This window comes from Mustela nivalis (genome assembly GCF_964662115.1).
Source record: "Mustela nivalis genome assembly, chromosome: 16".
Taxonomy (NCBI): Eukaryota; Metazoa; Chordata; class Mammalia; order Carnivora; family Mustelidae; genus Mustela; species Mustela nivalis.
In genome coordinates this window covers 64617787-64639574 of record NC_139035.1, presented here as the reverse complement: position 1 = coordinate 64639574, position 21788 = coordinate 64617787, and the positions used below count along the sequence as shown (strand labels likewise).

The following is a 21788-nucleotide window of genomic DNA, read 5'->3' as shown; positions in this document are numbered from 1 at the left end:
CACCCGCCCGCGGCCGGGCCCAGGCAGCCTTCTGGGCCTGAGGGAGCTCAGAGCCGCTGGGGAGGAGACAAGCTGCTTCCCATCACCCCCTCGCCCCGCGGGCCCCCTGCCGCAGCGTGCCTGTCTCCCCCCAGCCCCCAGAAATCTTTGAAACAAAATGCATGGCGTGCCTCCTATGCGCCTGGGATTTTCTTGCATCTTAGGTGCACGAGTGAGTAAAACACAGAGGCCCACCCCCACGGAGGTGACGGGCGGGGGTGTCAGTTAGTGAAACCATGAGAGCATGTTGGGGGGAGGCGCTCTCAGGGCTAAAGAACAACAGAGAGGGGGTAGGGCCATCTGGAGTGTGGGCAGAAGGCCCTCCGACCTCAACGAAGGCTCCGTGAGAGCACTGAACAGACTTGGAAGAGGTGAGGCGTTAGCCGTTGGGAAACCTGGAGCAAAGCCGTTCTGGGCAAAGGGACCTCGTGGGCTGAGCCCCTGCGCTGTTCACGAAGCAAGGGCCAGTGTGGCTCGGGCATAGGGTGGTGGAGAGCCGAGGGGAGAAGGGCCATAGGGTAGGTCCCTGAGGCACCAGGCAGGGTCCGGAGGACCAGTGTGAGGACCTCAGCCTTGGCTCTGAGTCAAATGGGAAGCCGTTTCAGCATTTTGAGCAGAAGAACGGCCTAAGTAGGATGCTGGCTTCCCTGCTGAGAACGAAGTGGAGGTGGGCGCGAGCGGGGGCCCAGCCCTGGCACTGTTGCCGGAACCCAGGCTGGGAGCCCGCGAGGGAGGAGAGGGGGTGGGACCCTGGATGGACTCTGAAGGTGGGGTCAGCTGGGCTTCTGACCGCGGGTGCGCAGGGGGAGAGGAGCCGGGGACAGAGCTGCCCTCAGACGCAGTGGGGAAGACAGCCAGGAGCAGATTGGGGGGGCCAGGCAGGGTCTGGGCGTGCTGAATTTGAGACGCCTGCTCCACCTCCAAGCAGGCAGTGAGGGGGCGTCGGAGGGAGGTCCAGCCTCGGTGCGCAAGTCTGGGTGCTATGGGCACACGGGCTTCAGCGGGGCAGGTAGAGAGCGAGGGAGGAAATGGTGCCGCCCCCGGGCCTCACTTTCTCGCAGCGGGCGCTGTGCTCCTGGCCAGGCTCCTGGGCGTTGAAAGGAAGGAATCCAGGAGCAAAGTTACAACAGCAGTTTCCGCTCCCGACCAAGCAGGTTTGTGAGGGCGATGATCATGAACATCCACTTCCTCAAGTCCTTCATGAGCTGGGAAGGAGAAGCCCCCGCCCTCCCGGGAACGGCTTCCGCAGAGCCTGCTGGCCAAAGGCTCGGGGCCCAGCCACCTGCCCGGGAGAGCCGGGCCCGGTGCCCTGGCCTGGGAAGCCTGGGGCACCTGTGGGATCTTGAAGGGAGTAGATACTGAGAAAGGAGGTGACCCAGCCCTGCCTTCGGGGGGGAGCCTGGTCTCATGGAGATGGGAGTGTGGCAGCACAGTCCAGGACAGCTCACAGGTAAGTCAACGCCACTTGCCCTTCTCTGGGAGCCCAGTAGAGCCTGGGATAATAGAACCCAATATGGTCATTCTGTCTCCTAAGACGATGCTGTCTGAGAAAAAGAGGGGGGGGAAGGGGAGAGGGGAGGAAAGGGAGGGGGGAGGAGAGGGGGGAGGGGAGGAGGGAGCAGGAAGTGTGGCTGGGGAAGCGCGGAGGCCGGCGGAGGCTGGAGGTGGAGGCCCCGGACTGGGAGTTTGCGGAGTCCCGGAGCCTGTGGAGGCGGGTCCTGGCCGGGAGGGGCCCGCGGCCTCCCAGCGGGAGAGGGGGCGGAGCTCGGGACCAGGGATGCCCTCGGGGGACTGACAGGTGGAGACAGGCAGGAAGTGGGACCGGTCCTGAGCTGAAGGAGCTCACTTCGGAGACTGAACTGATTCTCCCAAAAATGCTAGAGAAGATCTCTACGGCCCCTGCTGGGAGGGTCCCTCCTCAGCTTCGGGAGGGGCGTGGGGACCCCTCAGCAGAGACTGCACCCCTGGGAGGCGCTGTGGAGGTCAGTGCTGGGGGTAGGGGGGCCCACGGCGGGCCTGAGTGCTGGCGCCACCGAGAGCAAGGGGGTAGACAAGAAAGAGCCGGGGAGGGCACGCCCAGGGTGGTGGCCCCAGGCTTGACTCCCGTCCCCGCTGAGCTTGTGTTTCTGGTGCTTCCTGTTATTATTAGCATCGTTATTCCTAACCAGCATTGTCATCAATATGAATACCCGCATGTGGACTCCTGGTTCTCCTCCTGCTTATTTCGGCTTGCTGGATCCTCATCTCCTCCCCCAGACGGTCAGTCGCCTTCAAGTTCAACCCCAAGGCTTCTTCCTCCCATCTCCCTCCCTGTAGGCCTGCCCTGGCCCCAGCCCCCACTCTGTGTATGGTTAGACGTCTGCCAGCAAGCCTGCCTTCTTGAAATTCCATGAAATTTCAAATTTATAAGTATGAACTTACATACTGAGGGCTGGGGGCCCGGGGGCCAGCCATTTGCAGAGCCCCAGCAATGCACCAGGCTCTGGGATAAGCATTCACACGCATCAGCCCTGTTACTGTTTCATTTTACAGAGGAAGAAGAGGAGGTTTGGGGGCCTATGACACAACTGTGAACTCAGGTCTCTGCAGAACAGAGGTCTTTTCCTCTGCAGGTGTGAACAAGACGAACTCACACATACTTATCACAAGTTTCCTTCCCCTCCCCTTTCTTCTTTTTCCCCCAAGACACCCACCATGGGTCCGTCATCACTGGGGGACTCAGCCCCTAGAGTCACCCCATCCCGCTCCTCTCTGTTTCCTGACTTGGCCTAGGGCTCCAGTCCCCCTCCTGGCACGCGGTGCCCCACCCTGTCCTCCCAAAGCTCATGCAGGAAGGCCATGTGGGTGGCGCCAGGCTGCCTTGTCCAGCAAGGTGGTCAGTCACCTTCAAGTTCAACCACAAGGCTTCATTCCTCCCATCTCCCTCCCTGCAGGCCTGCCATGGCCCCAGCCAGGCTGCCTTGTCCAGCCTCACTGGCGGGCACAATGCCCGAGCTCCCCCAGCCTGACCGAGAGAGAGCAGCGTGGTTCCACCCGGCCTGCACTGTCCCACTGCCCTCTAGGCTCTGTCCCTTCTGCACATCCCTCCTGATGGGACTGCAAGAAACTGACTGGAACGGGTTCTGTGTCCACACCCCAGGAATAAATGAGAGATCGAGGCAGAGCGGCTGGGGCACAGTCCAGACAGCAAGCAGGACTTTCCGGAGATATTCCGGGAAGCACCCGGCACCGTCCCCTGCCTCCAGACTGTGACTGTGTAATTCTCAAAACCCCTGGGTTTCCAGGGAGGCCGGAAAACTGCCAGTCCCTCCCAGAGTCACCACCAGAGTCTGTGGGCCCAGAGCACTCGCCAGACATTGGGCCACACGATGCTGAGACTTACTCTGACGGGAACCCAGAAAAGAAAACTCACCGGGATTCCATTCTTGAGACTTGGCGGCTTATAAGAGGATGACTAGAGCATCACTACCTAAAACCTGGAGAGACTCAGGAGGAACTGAGTCAGGAGGGACCCGGTGTCTCCTGAATAGATTTCCCAGGGTATCCTGGGAGACAGGTTCACGGGAATTCTGTGGATGACAAGCTAGGAGCTCTGTGGTCACCCTGAAGGTGACCAGGGACACAAAAATGATCTCATTTTTCAGTGAGCAGAGGAGCTGGCCTCCCACTCTGGCAAGGCTGGGGAGAGACACAGAGAGCAGCACAAGAAGCCGAAAGGAGAGGAGAGACTTTGTGCCGCTAGTGTCTCCACGGAAAACCATGGAAGAATCAGGACTGTTCTTGGGATTCCCTCTCCTGAGGCAGCATCTGGGTGCACAGCCATCTGCTTGCATAGTGACATAGCCCACCTAAAATTTACCAGCCTGTTGTTAAGTGCAGCCATTATTAAAATTAATTTCTATAAGTTTACAATTAAATGACATTAAAACAAAAGAGGTGAGTACTCAGAACTCATCACTGCCTGATTATCTTACTAAGGTTCCTTTTTTTCTTTTTTTTTTTTTGAGAGCGAGCGAGCATATGTGCAGTGGGTGGGGGTGGGGACAGAGAGAGCAGGAGAGAGAATCCATCCAGAGCCTGCCGTGGGGCTCCATCTCACAGCCCTGAGATCATGACCTGAGCCGAAATGGAGAGTCAGACGCTTACCTGACCAAGCCACCCAGGCACCCCCTACTAAGGCTCTGTACTGTCTCGGTGCCGGAGGTCATTTGCTTCCGTGGAACCTGGTTCGTGCAGCTAGCCTACAGGGGCGTCCTTCTGCATGCCGCCCCCACTCTGTGCCGGGACACCACGTCCCCGCTGGCAGGACGCACATCTCAGAGAAGGCACCTGCTACCAATCGGGGCTCCCCTGCCCCTTTCCCCCCTCCATTCCCAAAGCCACCATTACACACTCACCCCCACAAGGTTCTCCCCCAGCACTAACAAGGGCTCATGCGGACGGAGAAGAGACCCCGGGGTCTCTGGGGCAGACGCCTCTCCCACTCACCGCGGTGGGGCGGGCAGTGGGACTGAACGAACACCCACCTGGGCTTTACGAACTTCCCCAGGGCACACTGGGTCACCCTATGGGAATTCGTTTCCAGAGCCTCCCTAAAGTCTCTCTTACTGCTTGATAATGAGCTTTTCTTGCCAGACCTCACTGTCCTCACCCCTCAAATGAAGGCTGTCTGAGCATGGCTCCCTGGTTCCTGGAATGGGGAAGAGGATGTCATTCAACAGCAAGTTGGCTGTCAGTCCGTCCCTCACCGACTTCCAGGAGGCTGAGCTGGAGGCTCCTCAGACTGGGAGAGCCTTCCGCAAGTCATCCCGTGCAGGCTCCTGCCTTGGGGAAAAGTGTGCCAGGCGCAGTGCCCAGCCCAAGGTGTAACTCTCCCCACAAGCAAGTCGTCTTCCAGATGCTCACGGATGTGTCCAAAGGCAATGAGGGGTGCACGATCCCTACAGTTCTCCACGCCCCTAACCACTGGATCCCCTTCCCCTGTACCCCGCCCATCCCCAAGAACCCACCCCACCCCATAGCTTTAGTCCCTGGCTCCCTCAATCCCACCACTGTCTCTCCTTCCTCTTCCCAAGTTCCAGCAAGCCAGAGCCAGCCATGCCTTCGTCCCTTGGCAAATACCCAAGCCAACCAGCAGGGCTTCATAGTTGCGTATAGCCAGGCAGGGGCTCAGGGATTTATCAGTTTAGAAACTTGGAACCCTGCTACTTTGAGGTCCAGCCATACCCCACACTTCATGCAGTCCCAGGGGAGGAGCAGGGCGCATTAGGAAGCCTACCGGGAAAAAGAGGCAAAGAGAAGAAAAGGCCTGGGCTCTCAACAGGCAGGTGGCTGGGCAGCAGCTGGTAGAACCCTGTTCTACCCTCCGTGTTCAGACCCTCCGCCCCTGGACCAGACACACTTCCAGCTGTTGCCTGTTGCAGACATCCTGTACGGAGTCGAACCCCTTGGTCCCCTAGAGGAGGTGGACTTGGAAATAGGACGCTTAAGGCTCCCTGAGAGATCGTGGACCAAGAGATAAAAGTTCTAGGGAACAAACACTGGGTTCAATAGAAGAAATATCTCTTTCACTGTCAGAGGCCGAAGAGACTGATTTGGGAGATAGTAAGATGCCCCTGGAGGTATGCAAGAGGTCTTAGCATCATTTGTCAGGAATGCTGTAGCAGGAATTCAGATATCAAAGAGACAGCCTGAGGTCCTAGAGCCCAAGAGCCTGCTTCAACACCTGCATTACCTTTGTGGCCTTGGTCAAGATATCTATCCCTCAAGCCCTGGTTTCTTCATCTGCACGAGGGGACAGCGCGTGACATCATACGACTAAAGGAACGATTAAAGAAGACAAAAATATTGGAAAGCACCTGGCCCTTAGTGGGTTCTCAAAAAATGTCTGTCCGTTTTCCATTAAAGGGGGGGGGGGGGTGGGGAGAGGTTACTTTAGAGGCCCTCAGAGGTCTTCTACCCCAGAGTGGGGCTCTGAAACCCTTCCTGGCGGTTGAGAGGGCAGGCAGACGCCCGGGAGAGAGGAGGAAGGAGGAGGAGGTGGATGTGGGCGGAGGATGGCTGGGAACCTTCGGGAGGTCCCCGCGGTCAGGGCCCCGGTTCCCCTCCTCTACCTTCCGGAATGGGAAGGGAAAGCGGGACGGAGGGTACAGTTGCCCCATCCACCCGCGACCCCGCAACCCCGCCCGCCGCCCGCCAGAGGTGGGAGGGAGGAAGGGCGGGAGCGCAGCCCCGGCCCGGGAGCAGCCGCCCGCGTCCGCCCCCCCCCCCGCCCCCGCGCCGCCCCTCGGCGGAACCACAGCCGGCACAGTCTTGAGGTCTTACAGGTGCTTTATTGTGCTAACACTGCCGCCCGGGAGCTCAGCTCTCCCGCGCCACCAGCCAGTCCGGACCCGCACCCCCTCCCCGGTCCCGGGGCCCTCCGGCTGGGCTGGAGACGCCGGGCCTCCGCCTCGACCGCGCTCGGCGCTGCCCCCCTCCCTCCCGCTCCCGGCCCCCGCGCCCCTCTCGCCCGGGCCCCGAGGAGGCGCCGCGGGCCCCGGTGGCCGGGAGGCGCGGGGCGGGCGCGGCGGGCCCGGGGCCGAGCGCATTCCCAGCGGCGGGCGGGCGGCCCCGCGGCGCGCTCACACCAGGAGGCCGTCGGTGCGCTGCCGCGGCCCCTCGGCGCAGTCGGCGGGCTCCGCGCTCTTGACCTTGACGTAGACCGGGGAGGGGCCCGCTTCGCAGGGGCCGGCGGCGGCGGCGCAGGGCGCCAGGGCCACATCCTCGGGGCCGCCGCAGGGCGGGGGCGCGTACTTGCGGCGCAGGGAGCGGCTGACGGTCTGCGTCGGGTACCCCAGCAGGTGGGTGACGCTGCGGCCGCGCCCGCTGGCCTTGCACCCGGGCGCCTCGGCGTCCTCTCTGTGGAAACAACAGGCGGGCGGGTGAGCGGGCTCCTCCGGGCGCGGCGTGGGCACGGCCTGGCGGGAGCCGGGGGCGCCGGCAGCCTCTCGGCCCTGCGCCTCCCTCCGCCTGCGCCTCGCCTCTCCCTCGGCCTCCACCTGCACTCCTCTGCCTCCTCCGGGCCGGCGACCCCGGGGCCACCGTCTCCACGCCGCAGACAGAGCCTGTCCGGCAGCCCCGTCAGGCGCCCTGCGGCCCCGTCTGACGTGCGCACGGCCGCCCGCCTTCGCGGGAAGGGAGGCGCGGGGACCCAGGAGGGGCGGCCTTACCTGTCCTTCTCTCCGTAGCTAACACCAGCCTGGCCCTCTCGCTTTCTCTTCTCCACACCTCTGCCCCTCAACCTCCTGCTCCATCCCTTCCTCCAACCCCAGGGCACTGCAGCCATTAGCACGACTAGTCTTGTTCTATTTTTATTACTAGTTGGTTTCTAATATGTTATTAGCACTATTCTTACTATTGACTCTTCTTAAATAAGCATGTCCAGAATTGTCACCGGCGCGAAACAGGGGAAACACGCAAAAATGCAGACCCTGCCCTCCAGGAGCTTACAGTCTAGACGAGATGGACAGAGAGGTGCACCGACAGGAGGGAAACGGAGGGCAGGGGGTAGAGGTGAAGACCGGCGCGGGAGGGGGAGGAGCCAGACGAGTGGCAGGTCGACATGCTGCGGTCCCAGCACTCCTGGCGATGGCAGGCAGGGTGGGGGTGGGGGTCCCGCCGGCCGGTGGCAGGCGGGGGTGAGGAGGGCAGGGCGCCGGTCCCCCGCCGCTTGGCAGCATGCAGCATGCATCAGGTTTTACCTGATCTCACTAGCCAAGTCGCCGCAGGCCCCGCCGCCGCCGACCCCGCCGCCAACGCCGTTGCCGTAGCCGAAGGCACCGCGGGCGCCGCCGGCCCCGGGGCCCCCGCAGCAGCAGCAGATGAGCCCCCAGATGCCCACCATCAGACAGGCCAGCATGAGCAGAGAGCCCAGCACTGCGCCTATGATCATGCCTATGCGCCGGGAGTCTGTGGAGAGAAGTGAGGACGGTCAGGAGCCCGCTCACCGGGAGGGGCCGGGGCAGGCGCTCTGTGGGAAGGAGAGCCAGGATCCCCGGCCATCTCAGGGCCCTGGGACACCCAGTGAGGAAGGGTGGGGAGAGGCAAGGGACCGCGCTAGGTGCATGTTTCTCCCAGGGCTTCCCGGCCGCCCCCAGCAGAGCCTCAGGCACTGATGGCAATGGGCTGCCAGAGCCGGTGGGGCAGCGGGGAGGCTCCAAACACAGCCCAGGTTCCCTCATCCCCGCCCTCTGGTCCCTGGGCCCCCAGAGCCACGGCCACTGCACCTACCTGAGACCTTCACCTCCACCACACACACACTGTAGCCCACGTGGTTGGCCACCGTACACTGGTAGAGTCCGTCATCCTCGCGGGAGATGTCCTTCAGCAGCAGGTCACCGTTGTTCAGGCCTGAAACGGAAGAGCGCCAGGGGGCTGGAGCGAGGCCCAGCGGCCCCGTGTCTGAGAGCACCACCCCGGCCTAGGCTGCTGCGGGGGCCGAAAGGCGGAGGCCCACCCCAGTCTCCAGGTGAGTCCCTTTCCCCCAGCTGAAACAGAGAGGCAAGGCACCCTCTCCCAGCCCCAGCACAGAGACACCCTTTGTTCACTCTGTGACCTTAGGGAAATGCATCCCCCCCCCCCCCCCGCCAGGCCTTGGTGTCCTTCTTTGTACAGGGAGAAGATTAGACCCGGGAATTTGTACAGGCTCCTCCAGCCCTGATACTCTCTGGTTGTGAGTCGTGCGCAGCTTCTCCCAGTCCCCACCCCCCCCCCCAATTTCCTCCTCACAAGGCCCTGGAGGGTAGATGTTATTATCCCTTTTCCACGGGAGGGAAGCCAAGGCAGAGCAACATGCAGCCGCTTGCCTGAGTCTTGCCGCCAACCAGTGGTGAATCCAGGAGCCGAGCCTCGCTCTTACCTATCTGTCCCAGACCCTGCCGTCTGCACCCCGGGACCCGCTGCTCGCCCAGTCCCACCTTGGTTCAGGTTGCTGTGGAAGGACTCCTGGTAGGAGAGCTCGGAGTGGAAGCTGTGCTGGGAGTGGTAGGAGCCGGCGCGGTAGGGGTGGGTGTGCCCGCTGATCTTGGCCCACTTGTAGGAGAGCGGTGGGGTGCCGCCGTTGGCAAAACACTTCAGCACCACGTCGTTGCCGTGGGTCATGTGGCCCTCGGACCAGCACATGGGCACCGCGGGCCGTGCTGCGGAGAATGGGGCAGGTGTGAGCCAGGGCCCCCGCCCGGAGGCGCCGCAGCCTGCGGCAGGGGCGCCCGGAGGCACCCGGCGGTACCTTGGACAGTGACGATGACCTTCCGGCTGGCCATGGTGGTCTTCTTCACCCTGCACTCGTAAGTGGCCGTGTCCGACACCTGCAGGTTCATGAGGTTGATGGAGGCATCGTACTGGCTGGGGTCCGAGGCGGCGAAGCGGACCCTCTGCTGCAGGTGGGGGAGGTTGCCGTGATTGATCCTCTTGTCCTGGTAGCTCAGGAACTGTGAGGAAGAGGAGAGCAGGGACATGTGACACAGGCAGAGCAAGGGGCCCCGCATGGCTCAGAGTCCTCAGGAGCCTCACTGAACTTCGCAGAGTCCCTGTGGAGGGTAGCGATGGTGGTCATGACGCCCGACCCCGGAACCCCGTGGTGAGGGCGTGAGAGTGGATTCGATCAGGCGCTTTGGAAAGCGCAAGGTCGGGCTGGGACTGCCCTGAGGCCTCCCGTGCCCTCTGCAGCAGGTCGGGGAAGGCGGGCGAGGTGTGGCTTGTGATGGCAGAGCCCTCCCCCCTGCAGCCCCCTTTCCCAGAGAGGCGTGGGGGAAGTTCAAGGTCTTCATTTGCTTCTCTGCCCTCCCTTTCCCCTGAGGGTGTCAGCAGCCTTCCGGGTTGACACCGTGAAGTGCAGGGTAGGGGGGACCCTAAGCCAGACACTCACGACATTCTCCCGATGGGAGGGGTCGGAATTGAGCTGCATCCACTCGATGTCCAGTCCGTTGGGGCCATAGTCCTCAGGGTCCAGGATGTAGGGGCAGCCCAGTCTCACGTTATCACCTTCCGCCAGGTACAGGACCTCCTGGCCATCCCCGTTGATGCGCACAGCAGTCAGCAGTGCTGGGGGAGGGGCAGATGGGGGTGGAGAAGACGGGGGAAGTGGGGGCGTGAGCTCCAGCGCCTCTCTCCACTGTTCTCAGTGGAGTTCCCTAGGAAGGAGCAGCCGCCCCCATCGTGTGTGTGTGTGTGTGTGTGTGTGTGTGTGTGTGTGTATGTGTGAGAGAGAGAGAGAGAGGAGGCAGGGATTGGTCTGTGCATGTCTGCGCGTACTTGTGTACATGTCTACAGTCTACACTAGTGTGGGATTGCGTCTGAACACTGTTCGCATGTGTACGCCTGTTACATGTGCTTGCGTGTGTGCATGCATGATTGTGTGTGCGTGTGTACACTGTGTGCTTGTGAGTATTTGTGGCTGCTCAAGTGTACTGTAGGGATCTCCTGCATATAACCAGGGTATCTTATGTACACAGGACTGTGTGTGCGTGTGCGTGTGTGTGCGTGTGTGTGTTTGAGCGCATGAAACAACCAGAGTAGTTAAGTGCTCTGACGGAGAAGCCGGGCTCATGCAGAGCCGTCTCCTCCAGCCAGGGAGGCTCACCGGCTCTAGGAGGATGGCCACCACAGCCTCCAGGGTCCCTTTCCGTCCAGAGGAGCAGAAGGCCGGTCATGCTTGTGTGTGTGTCTCTGTGTGTGACCGTGCGTGCCTGTGGCCACAAGCCTGGGTGTGGCTGCGTGTGCCCCACTGTGTCAGTGCTCTGAGCCATCGTCTGTGCCCGTGCATGACAGGAGGTAGCCAGGCTCCTGTCTGATGGTTTTTGTCTGATGGGGAAGGAAGGCTGTGTGCCTGGAATACGGCCCATGCCTCCGCAGCGCAGTCAGAGCCTCGCGTGGTGACACGGCGTCGTGGACTTGTGTCCTTCCCTGTACACGGTGACGGTGCGGCTCGGGGTAGCCGCCCTCTCCTGCTCGCTCCACTCGGGGCCCCTCCCACTCTGAACAGCCTGAGCTGCTCTGAGTCAGCCCTGGTGAGGGGCCAGGATCCGGAAGCTCAGGCCTGGGCTCCTTGCCCTCCCTAACCTGAAGCCCCAGGCAAGCACTAGCCCCGACCGGTTGGACCCAGAGAGGAAGACCAAGGGGGAGGGAGTTCCAGGGCCCCAACCTTGGCAAGCAGAGCAGGAGGGCTCCACCTCCCAGGCCCCTGGCCCAGCCAGGCTCTCTCCCCTCTATGCTCAGGACAGCCAGCAAATCCTCTGGAGCCCCAGCCCCGGTCTCAGGTCTCAGCCTCTCATTTGGCTCTGCCCTTCCCTTGATCTTTCTGGGGCCTGCGTTCTTGGTAGACAGTGTGTCCCACATACACATGCAGCGATGCGTGGTCACAGCCACACAGCCACACACTTCGGCAAACCGTCCAGATGCAGCTGTGCACCTGTGCCGTCCCACCGCCCTGCCCACGGGGACACGGTCCGACCCGGACGGACCTGCCGCCGCACGCCGACACCAGTTTACATTCACCCGGAAGACACACCCGCCGCACACTCCCAGAGTCCCCATGTGCATTCCTTCAAGACTAGACACATCTTCAGAAGCTTAACCCAGTTCTAGAGAGCCAGCAGGGGCCCTCTCAACAGCCCCTGAGCCCTCAAGGATCACTGAGCTTGCCCCCGGGGACCCTGGCGGGCAGCAGCCCTAACCCCATAGCTTCCAGAGGGACCCGAAGCAGGCAGGCTGGCCCCTGGGTACTAACGGGATCCGGGGATGCCTCCTCCAGCCCCAGGCCAAGAAAACACCCGCTCTCCTGAGATAAGGATCCTAGTGCTGACTCCCAGCTCCCCGGGCAGCAGGCGACAAGCCAGCGATGGGCCGGCTCAGTGGAGAGCAGAGGCTCCGCCCTGAGAAAGGGCTTCTGGGAGCAGCCCACAGCCCTGAGGCCTGTCCCCATCCCCAGGGGACCAGCTGTCCCCATCCCTGGGGGCTGGTGGGCAGGAGGGTCGGGGCATTGGGAAGGAGGGACAGGCTGAAGGGGAGTGCGTCCACCCTCCGCGGTCCCGGGCCGGCCCCACCAGCCTCTCAACCTCCACCCAGGGCTCCAGCCTTTCCACACCCCTTCACGCTCCCCTGAGGAAGTCGTTCCTGCTGTCTCACCTTGGTCCCTCATGCAGTGGCAGTTAAGGACATATTCCAGGAAATGGGAGAGAAGAGAGAGACCCGAGAGAGGGAAGAAGCCAGGCTGGGAGAGAGAGCTGGTCAGCACAGAGAGGGCGGGAGGACGGGGCAGTGGCCGTGCAGGGTCCTCCACAAGGACACGGGGTGGGCGCTGCACTACCTGCTCTCAGCTTGTAAACCCTCCAAGAATCCTCAAGCGGCTTCCCCAGCTGCTCGCCCTCCCTCTGGAGGTGGGGGAGGGGACAACAGGCAGCCCTTAGGAGAGAGTATTGGAGCACGGCTCTGCCCTCCCGCACCCACACTACACACAGGGACGCGTCCCCAGTGGGCTCTGCCGACCTGCTCGCAGCGGCCCGGGGGCTCTGCAAGCACCTTGTTGCCAATACAGTCTCTCTCTCAATCTCTGTCTCTCACACATGTACACACACGCACACGCACGAGCATGAACAAAGGCTGAAAATGTGCTCCCCTTCCGGAGTTCCTCCCACAAAGCCCCTCTTGCCAAATCCAGAACCCCCGAGGGTCTCGGAGCCATTTCCAGCGAGGCCCACACAGAACGGCCCATGCCGGGACTTGCCCCAGTCCGGGCAGGCGGCCACAGCATCTGTTCCCCAGCCCTGCTCTCGGGTGTGCCCCGCCGGGGTGAAGGGGCTCTGGGCAGCTCCCTCCTCGCCCTCCTCAGGCCTCATGCCAGGGGTGTGGCGCTCCCCAGGGCCTCTCAGAGCTCAGGGGCCTGGAGCAGGGTCTGTCCTTGCCCCCACAGACTACGCCGAGGCTCTGCCTTCTCGTGGCAAGCACCTCCAGGCCCTTGATGCTAGCCTGGGGCTGGGGAGTCCCCGGTCTGGGACCAGCACACGCCGAGGAGAAGGGTCTTTCTAGGCTCCTCCTGGGTGCCTCCAGCTTTGCTGCTCACCTGACCCTCTGCCCCACCCCCAGAGCCCCGAGTCCCCCAGGCAGGCCTGGGCTCCCATGCACATGTGCATGCGTGTTTGAGCCCCGCACGGCTCAGAGGCACAGCCGAGATCCATCGGGATCTCCTGCCCCACAGACACGTGCCCCAAACCCTCAGGCACGGGGCTCTCCTGGGGACGGGCCCTTGGCCATATGCACCGCGGCGGGCAGCAGGTGTCTCGGACCACCCCCAGGCTCCTCTGCGGGACCCTCGATGCCCCTCTACCTGCCCCCTGGGCCCCGGCGTCGTGTGGGCGTCCCTGCCCGATGCCCAGCCGCATACCTGGGCTCAGGCACACGAGCAGAAGGTGGAGTGCTCCTCGAACTCCCATGTCTCTAGGCTCGGTGTCTCCTCCGCCTGGGCTGGGTTTCCCGGGGGCCGGTGGTGGTGGTGGGCGTGTGGGGACGGGTGGAGGGAGGGGGGGCGCTGAGGGCCCAGACACTGCCCGGGGTGGCAGGAAGGTGCAATGAGTGCCCAGCCGCGGCCGGAGTTATTTCTATGGGAGGGAGGGGGCCTGGTCCCCGCCTTGGGGAGGAGCCCCAGGAACCCTAATTATCGGGGTGACAGAGTGGCCTACCCAGGCATTACCCAGCCCTCACCCAAGCTCTTCCCGATCCCGAGAGTGGCGCAGGGCGGCCAGCGGGTCTTGTAATTAGGCTCCTGTTAAACTTCCACTTCCTCCTGGCCCCATCCTCGGGGTAACAACAGTCGCCCCATTTCACAGCGTCCACAAGGCTCCCCTCACCACTCATTTGTCGCCTCCTTCCCTGGGGGAAATGGGGAAGTGGAAGGAGAGTCAGGCTTGGGGAGGAAGGGCGGCCAGGCCTTGAAGGGTCAGTACTGAGCCCAAGGGCCTGACCCAGCCGCCCCTGCAGGCTCCAGCGTTCCAAGTCCCTCCTTCCAGCATCCAGACCCTAGGGAACCCCCCACCACGTGGAGGTCTGTGGAAGTGGCCTGCTGGGAAGGGGACAGAGGCTGGAGGGAAGGCCCAGGCAGATGAAAGGGACCAGGGAATGTCTAGCCCACCTTCCCCGGTAGGCTTCTGGCCTTTCAAGGGGAGTCAAGCCTCCAGAGCTGAGAGAAAAGGGTGTCTGGGAATGGGGGTCTTCCCCCGTCCGGAGCCGTGCCCCACACCCATACCCGGGGCGGGGGTCAGCCCTGAGCGCAGGGAATCCCTGGGAGCAGGGCTGCTGGGGGATCAGGCCTCCCTCCCTGCAGAACCAACACCACTGCAGCGGGGCTTGGCAGGAGAGGAGCCTGAGTGTGTGGAGGGGGCGAGGGGAGAGCACGGGCCACCGGGGCAGCCAGGGGACTGGCAGGAACAGGCCCAAGAGGGTTGGGGACTGGGGTGGCGAGCCCATGTGCACCTGCTCACCTGACATGAGCCACATCTCTGCTGTGTGTACTTATTTTAGGGACCACTTGGTGTCCTTGCTTCTCTGCCCAGAAAGGCAACCAGGACCCTTGTGACCTGGACAGCTCACTGGGGTGACAAGGCCAGCGCAGCTCTGGGCATATTGGAGCTGGGTGGGGGAGGTCCTGGCAGGGAAAGGCACAAGGCAGAGCACCAGCCCCACTAATGGTCTCTGGGGCGGGGTGTCCCAGGGCCGCCCGCTCACGATGGTGGGGGTCCTGAGTGGCCGGCTGCAGCAGCTCAGCGCCCTCAAAGGAACCCAGGGCCTCCCCCTCCCTGACAGGGGGCACAGAGAGGACAGGATGGCGGGGGAGGGGGATCTCGGGGAAAGGTCCGGGCTCAGCGGCAGCCCAACAAGGAAGCACAAGGAATGCACGCGTCTCCGCGCTCCATACCGCTCCACCGCGCTCTGGGCAATGACAGGGTGCTCCGACGTACCAGAGAATATCCTTATTTCCTTGTTTATTTCAAGGTTTATGGGATTGTCCTGCACGTTCAGAACAGGGATCGCCATTCCCCACCCCACAGACAGGGTACACAGCCCGGGGGCTGCTGTGGGCCTGACAGAGTGGGGGACAGCCGAGCATCCTGACTCTCAGAGTGGCCCCAGGAAAGGGCTCCGTGGCCCTGTGGGATCGTAGACCCACGCGCAGGGGAAAAGCATGGCAGGTCAGGGATGGGCAGGGGAGAACCGTGGGCCAGGAAGAAGGAGATTGGACACACTGGAGTATAGGGTTGGTACATTGGGTCCTGATGGTTCCTGCCAGAATCAGGGTGAAACTTCGGTCAGTTAGTTGGGATCGCCCATGAGCTCACGGTCAGCCTTGAGGCCAGGAGGGGAGCAAAGGCCTAGATTAAGCTAGATTAACAGCAGGAGCTGTGGCTGGGGCTTGCGGCGCCCGGTCCCGGTCCGGGTCCGTGTTAGGACAAGGCATGAACAGGGGCTCACTTGCATTCACAGCCTGGCTTGGGAAGCTGAAGGCCGGACTGAGACCGACTCGGGCTGGGCTTCCTGCTACAAGAATTTGTTCGATCTGAGTAGGGGACTTGGGTTTGGACGGACGATGGTTCCATTTAGGACATGGGCTGCTGTTCTATGGGCAGGGTGATGTGTGGGGAGCCAAAGTGAGGTTTTATTTATGAGACAGAAAGACTTCAGTGTCCGCCTGCTAAATCCCAGACTGGCTAGAATATTTACTCCTTGGCTCTGGAACACCAGCGCCCTCTCATCGTAGCTCAGCGTGTGAACAGAGGTCCCAGGGCTGGGGAGAGAGTTCCACGTATGCACGAGCGCAGTAAAGCAACCTAATCCCCTAGCAAACGTAACCGCAGGAGTCCCGCTTCACAGCCTAAGCCTGCCCCCAGTGTGGCTCCCTGGGTGACGGGCTGTGGGGTGCCGGAGCCCTCAGCAGTGAGTGGGGCGCAGACACCATATGGAACCGGAAGACAGGGTCCACCAGCGGCAGTGTTACTGGCTCAGACGAGGCTGGTTTTGGAGTCTTGGGGATGCATGTTGGGAGAGACTGAGGGCCTAGATGCTTCTAAAAGGACAGCCACTTTTGAGGACTCCACATAGAGGCCCCTAAAAGCCTCAAAAGGCAAAAGACATTGTTGTTCCCTTTGACCCACTGAGGGCTAATTGCCGCCTCCTTATAGTTTGGGGCCCATAAATGAGGCCGCCAGCCTTCCTGCCTTGTGCCCTGAGCCCTGCAGGGTTCTGGGGGGAGGCGGCGGAGGGTGGGCCCTGGCGAATCAGCTTGGTTTTCACAGCACAGACCTGGCCCCCAGCCCGAGTGTCGCTCTGGGCTGCTCCTCAGCAAAGGAAGAGAGATCACTCGTGGGAGCCCCCCACCCGACTGACTCCAACTCCTCCTTCTCCCCTTCCCCCGCCCAGCCTCCACCCCAAACTTCCCATGTCCCCACCCACTTTCTCTGCAGGTCTCAGAAAGGTTGGCCACATCCAGGGGACTGTGGCCTCTGCCTGCGCCCCAGGGGGAGAGAAGGTGATAGGGAGAGCAGGGGTTCGTGAAGGCAGAGGCCTCCGGGTGGCTCATCAGAGGCTCTGAGGGACAGAGGCGGCAGAGGCCCAGGCTGCCATTCGGGGTGCAGCACCCACATTTCCTAAGAAATCCGCCGTTCACCGGGGGAGATGGTCCTTCCTCTGTACGGGCCGCCCAGTGTGGGTTGTATTTCCTTGTTTCCTAAGACAGAGGCAGAATCTCAAGACAGAGACATAGAAAGGAGTAAACAGAGACACCGAGAAGAAGGGAAGAGGCAGACCCAGGAGCCAGAGGAGCCAGAGGCTGCCTCTGAGCCGAAGGGCAGCGCAGCCCCATGACGTCTTGGGGAAAGGACAGCAGAGGCCGCAGCCAACCTCCTCTTCCTCTGAAGCCCCGCACGGCTCACACGCAGCCTGCTGGGCCCGGCCTCCAGCCTCGCCGCCGGGACCGCAGGCTCAAGCTCGAGCTCCCACCCCCCCTTCCAGGGCCCTGGGTCTGCAGCCTGCCCCCCGCGAAGCTCCACACACACGCTCAGAGCAGGCTCCTCACCCCCTCTCTCAGGACCCTGTGTAGACCCAGGCTCACCCCTACCCCACCCAGGGCGCAGGCAGCAGACCCGGGAGGGGCCCCGGAGGACAGGGTCCAGGAGCAGCTGTCTGAACGGCCACGGGAGGGACACCAGCACGCGGGGTCAGAGCGCGCAGGGTGGCAGAGAAGAGAAGAGCCCCACGGCTGACCGCCCTTTCCAGCTGTTCTCAGCAACGGCTGCCGGTGGGCGGGCGACCAGGTGAGGCCATGGTGGGGGGGACGAGAAGAGTGGGTTACGGGGGGCACCGGGGGCGTGGCGGGAGATTGCCGAGTTCGGACGAGGAAGCGGTGGTCAGTGATGGACAAAGGCCGACATGCGTGTGTGGGCTCAGTTTCAGGAACCGGGTTGGGGCTGAGGGGCTCAGCATCCCCGGCTGAGCTGGTTTAGAAGGAGTGTGGGATTCCTGGGGACAAGCCCAGAGATCGGAGTGGCTCTGGAGAACCGAGCTGTGCTCCCCTCACAGAGGGCAGCCGTATCCTGCGGGACCCTCATGCATCCCACAAACGGCTGGGCCCCGGGGAGGCAGCCAGCAGCACAACCCCCCTGTCCTCCTGGAGCCCCATCTTTGGGGGAGATCAGCAAGGGAAGAGGTACCCCCTCGCTCACGGGGCCGCAAGCCATGGCGCTAGGCGGGCAGCCCTAGTGGGAGGGGCGTCCAAAGAGCTCTGGAGGACCACTCGTGATGCCCCCGGGAGCACGGAGAGTGGCCGGAGGAGTGTGTCGGCCCTCGGGAAATAAACCAGAAGGTGTCCAACCACCGGAGAAGAGGATGAGGCCAGGAGAGTCAGCTGATGCCGGCTCTCGCACTGACGGGAGGCCCGGACCGCTGGGGAGCTGCCCCCCTGCAGCAGGGCCATTACTGGGATTGGAGCCGGGCCTGCAGGACAGACCCGTGACGCAGACTGGTCCTCCCAGACGCCTGCACACATCTGTCTGCGGGGAGACCTTGGTCTGGGTGACTCCACACATCCAGTGGGACTCTGACTTTGAATTTATAGAAATAAAATTTGCTTCTGATTGTGCCGTGTGGATCCCCCAACACATGCTGCAGAGCAGCACAGCGGTCCTCCTCGGTGCCCAGGGCGGCCCCTGGCCGTGGCCCTGGCAGTGGCCGATGCGTGGAAACTGGCAGGGGCAGACCCAGGCCCGGTGGGGGTCAGCTTCAGGCTTCCCCACGGAGCCGCCCGGCCCTCCCTGGGCTCTCCTTGTGTTTGTTTGTTCCCTGTTGCCCAGGCACTGGGCGAGGCGAGGGGAGGCGGTGCCGAGGGGTGGGACTCAGGGGCAGCACAGCCCCGCCAGCCTGGCCCGGGCAGCAGAAGCGTTCACTGTCAGGAGGGCTAAATGCCCAGCTTCTTCCCTCCCCCGCCTCCTCCTTCCAACAACTGTCCCCACCCCACAAACTCTTAGAAGAGTTCTGTGTTTCCAGAATTTCAAACCCGTGCCCACACGGAGCCGGACTACACAGGACCCGGGGTACGAGGTGCCTGAAGGGGTGTGGTGTGTAGAAAGGGCCCCGTCAGCAGGTGGGTGCACAGGCGGACATTCTGAGCATCAGGGCTGGTCTGGGTGAGCCTGGGTTGCCTTCTGAGGTCGTGAGCACCCTCTCTCTCGGAGTGTGCAAGTTCACACTGCCCAGTTGTTTGGTTAGAGCTTACAAAGGAGATCCAAGCACCAGAGGGTGTTGTGGGTCCCTTCAAGACTTCAAATTCTCTGATTTGGGGCTCGCCCCACTAGCCTGGGGATGGTCTCTCCCCAGGAGCCACACAGAAACGCTCATTAGCTCTGGCCGCTTCCTCGAGATCTCCACTCTCACCACCCCCTTGACTCCTCTTCCCAGGAGCCTCCTGAAAAAGCCACCCAAACCCTCAACCCTATTCCTATCCCAGCATCAAAGCCATCGATGGGCACTGAGATGGTGACCACACCTCTCCCAAGAGGACCCAAGGGGGAAAGGAAGACCTTGAGCCAGGGAGGCTACGAGAGGGGGAAGGTCTAACCATGTAAAGCCTGGCAGATGGAGGTCTGTGATGTTGCAAATGAGCTTCTTCCGGGGGAACTTGGGTGCTTTGTGGGGATACCTCCCAGAGTGTGGGGGAGGGGCAGGTCACCTTGGCAGCAGCCTCGGATGCAGGGGGAGGCAGCCTCCCACCCAGCTGTCTCCCAGACGCCCCCTCTGCAGAAGGAGCTGTCAGCCTGGATGAAAGGGAGACCAGTGAGGAGCTCCCTGGCCTCCGCCCCCAGACTTCTTGTCTGAGACTCCCGCGTCTCCCCTCTACTGTCACCTAGACGGCTGCCACCCTTTCTCACCCCAAAAGCCCCGTGTGGCTTTGAACTCTCTGAGCCCCTTTCATCCGAGCCTAATCAAAGTGCTTTTACTGAGACCAATTAACGCCCGGCTGTGACCCCAGTCCCAGATGGAGATGCTGAGGACATCCCAGCGCCTCACTGAGTCAGGGACAGCCTGGCTTGGCCACCAGGGAATGCTGCTGAGTCACACTCAACTGGAGCTTCTTCTCCAGCAGGTGCAAAGGTTGGAGACTGCCCCCAAGCCACAGCATGACACAGGCAACAGGCACACAGGGCCAGGTAGGGGCACCGGGCCCGCCAGCAGCCGGGGTCACGTGTGCGGGAGGCAGCTGCATGGAGACCTGACCCAGGGCTCCGAGGTGAAGCCCCACCACTGGATTTGCCAGACGACGCCAACCAGCCCGATCTGACACTACCAGAACCAGAAGCCCCAAGGAGCCGGGGACAGGCAGCTGGGGAGCCCCTTGGGTACCCACACAACTAAATCGTAGCTTGGGCATACTTTGTTTTTCCCCACAAATTTCTAACATCTTTACAGCAACCAACGCAGCGCACCAAACAGCACGCCCTGATTCCCCCAGCACGGCTCTCTCCTTGGCAGCTTCCCAGACACCCCTGAGCTGTTTCGGGGGCTCAATGGGTTACGACACTTCCACCCCAGAGCAGGGAAGAAAAAACAAAAACCAAAGCCCTCCCTACGAGAAAACACCGTCCACCCCAAGGCCCAATCTCTAGCAGCAGGACTTGGGCTGGTTGCTCCTGAGCTCGGGGCCCACGAAGTCCTCCAGAAATCCCATGAGTCTCTGTGCTTTGCCCCGAAGTGTCCCGCCCCCTCTCTGTCAGCGGGGCTCTGCCACCGCCCTCCTGCAGCCTGACCCCACTGGCCCCACCAACACGGACCGCTTCCCTGTCATTATCCCCACTGCTGTCCCAGCAAGGGGGCGGGAGGGTGTTTATAAAAGATGCAGCCCCGAAGCCGCCTGCTCGTCTCAGATGCCAGCGGCCCGCCTGGCCCTTGGGAATGTCCACTTCTAGGAACTGAGTTCCTGCGGGTGACTCAGGCCTGTCCCGAAGCCCGCGGGAGCCAGCACGGGGGCTGTTGAGGAATCCCCAGGGGAGCTACCAAACCTCCCTTCCGCATCACAGGCCGACTCCAAGAATTCCCAGAGGGGGCGACTCCGAGGGCAGAACTGTCCTCCCCTGCTCCGAGGCAGCTGTGTCCCGCCCCCACCCCCGGCCCCTCAGCCTCTGAAGCCAGGCATTTACTCAGAACTACAGCCGCGCGCCCCTCCGCGATCCAGGCCGTGTCAGGATGGTCTCAGTTTTAGGCTGTGGGTTCCGCCAGGCCCTGTACACCTGCAGCTTCACGGGGACCCGTTCTGCCAAAATGCAAGCCTGGCTTTAAGCCTGTGAACGTCGCCAGTTTCTCTCCACGTGGCCTCACAAGTTAGCGATGGGCCTGGAACGCCTTTGTTCCTGACCCTTACTCCGAGGACGCCCATTCCTCCCGCCCCGAGACGGGTGACTCAGGGAGGGATCTGCGCAAACTCCAAGCACCCAAGGCCTTGTCTGGCTGTCCTGGCAGGAGGGTCCCCTGGAACACGTTAGGGGTCATGGCTCGGTCCCTGCAGGTATGAACAGCGAGAGGCTTCACCCACGGAGGCTGAGCCACCAGCCAGCCACAGGAGATGCCGGGTCCCTCGGTGGTGCTGCCATGAGATCAGGGGCTCCCTCCCATCCTGGGGGAGTACCACGTCTTTCCAAAGCCTCTGGGAGGAAGGCAGCAGCTTCCCCAGGTAGGACAGGCGTCCTTGGGGACACTGAACAGGAGGGTAAGCACCACCCTCCCCAGCAGCTAGCCTGGTCGGGGCTGGGCAGGTGGAGAGGGCCCTGGAGAGGCTTCTCTGAGGAGGAGGAAGCCCAGGGAGCAGCTTGCCCGCCCACTCTCCCTGGGTCCTATGAAAAGAGGACTCTTGCCCGAGGCCCTTATAACCTGGCATTGTAAACACTCAGGACGCGCCCAGCTGCTGCTCTCTGCCTCCTCTGTGCTGGGCCCATCAAGGGGGGCGGGCGGCAAGGCTGGGCTCTGGATTGGAGGAACGGAGCACTGAGGGGGCAGGGTGGCCCCGAGGGCTGGGAGCTGGGAGGCAAGCCCTTCCCCATGCCCCAGGCACACAAAACGGAAAAATGGCTCTACACCCGGACCACAGCTCTGCAGCCCCCAAGGGGCCTGGGAATCAGGCTGCTTCCAAAGGAGCCGAGACTATTCTAAAGGCACAAGACCTATGGTGGACCCAGGTC

The 21788-nt window shown here is 62.4% G+C and overlaps 1 protein-coding gene and 1 long non-coding RNA gene across 3 annotated transcripts; one reads left to right on the top strand and one right to left on the bottom strand.

Annotated features, from left to right (window-relative positions):
* Positions 1-963: 963 nt before the first annotated feature.
* Positions 964-3972, top strand: LOC309849567. 2 transcript variants are annotated; one of them, XR_014303760.1, is made up of 2 exons: positions 964-1489; positions 2973-3972. It is a non-coding gene; the product is annotated as an uncharacterized lncRNA (long non-coding RNA). The 2 variants fall into 2 exon arrangements; XR_014303761.1 differs by having other exon boundaries at positions 2572-3972.
* A 2643-nt stretch (positions 3973-6615) lies between these two features.
* On the bottom strand, positions 6616-12914 carry VSIG8 (V-set and immunoglobulin domain containing 8; the record flags this gene model as incomplete). The annotated part of the gene is made up of 8 exons (XM_082703061.1): positions 6616-6939; positions 7782-7989; positions 8311-8430; positions 8997-9218; positions 9308-9509; positions 9947-10122; positions 12386-12449; positions 12714-12914. The coding sequence occupies 8 exons, from the start codon at positions 12912-12914 to the stop codon at positions 6663-6665; spliced, it is 1470 nt and encodes a 489-aa protein (XP_082559187.1). The 3' UTR covers positions 6616-6662.
* Positions 12915-21788: the final 8874 nt, after the last annotated feature.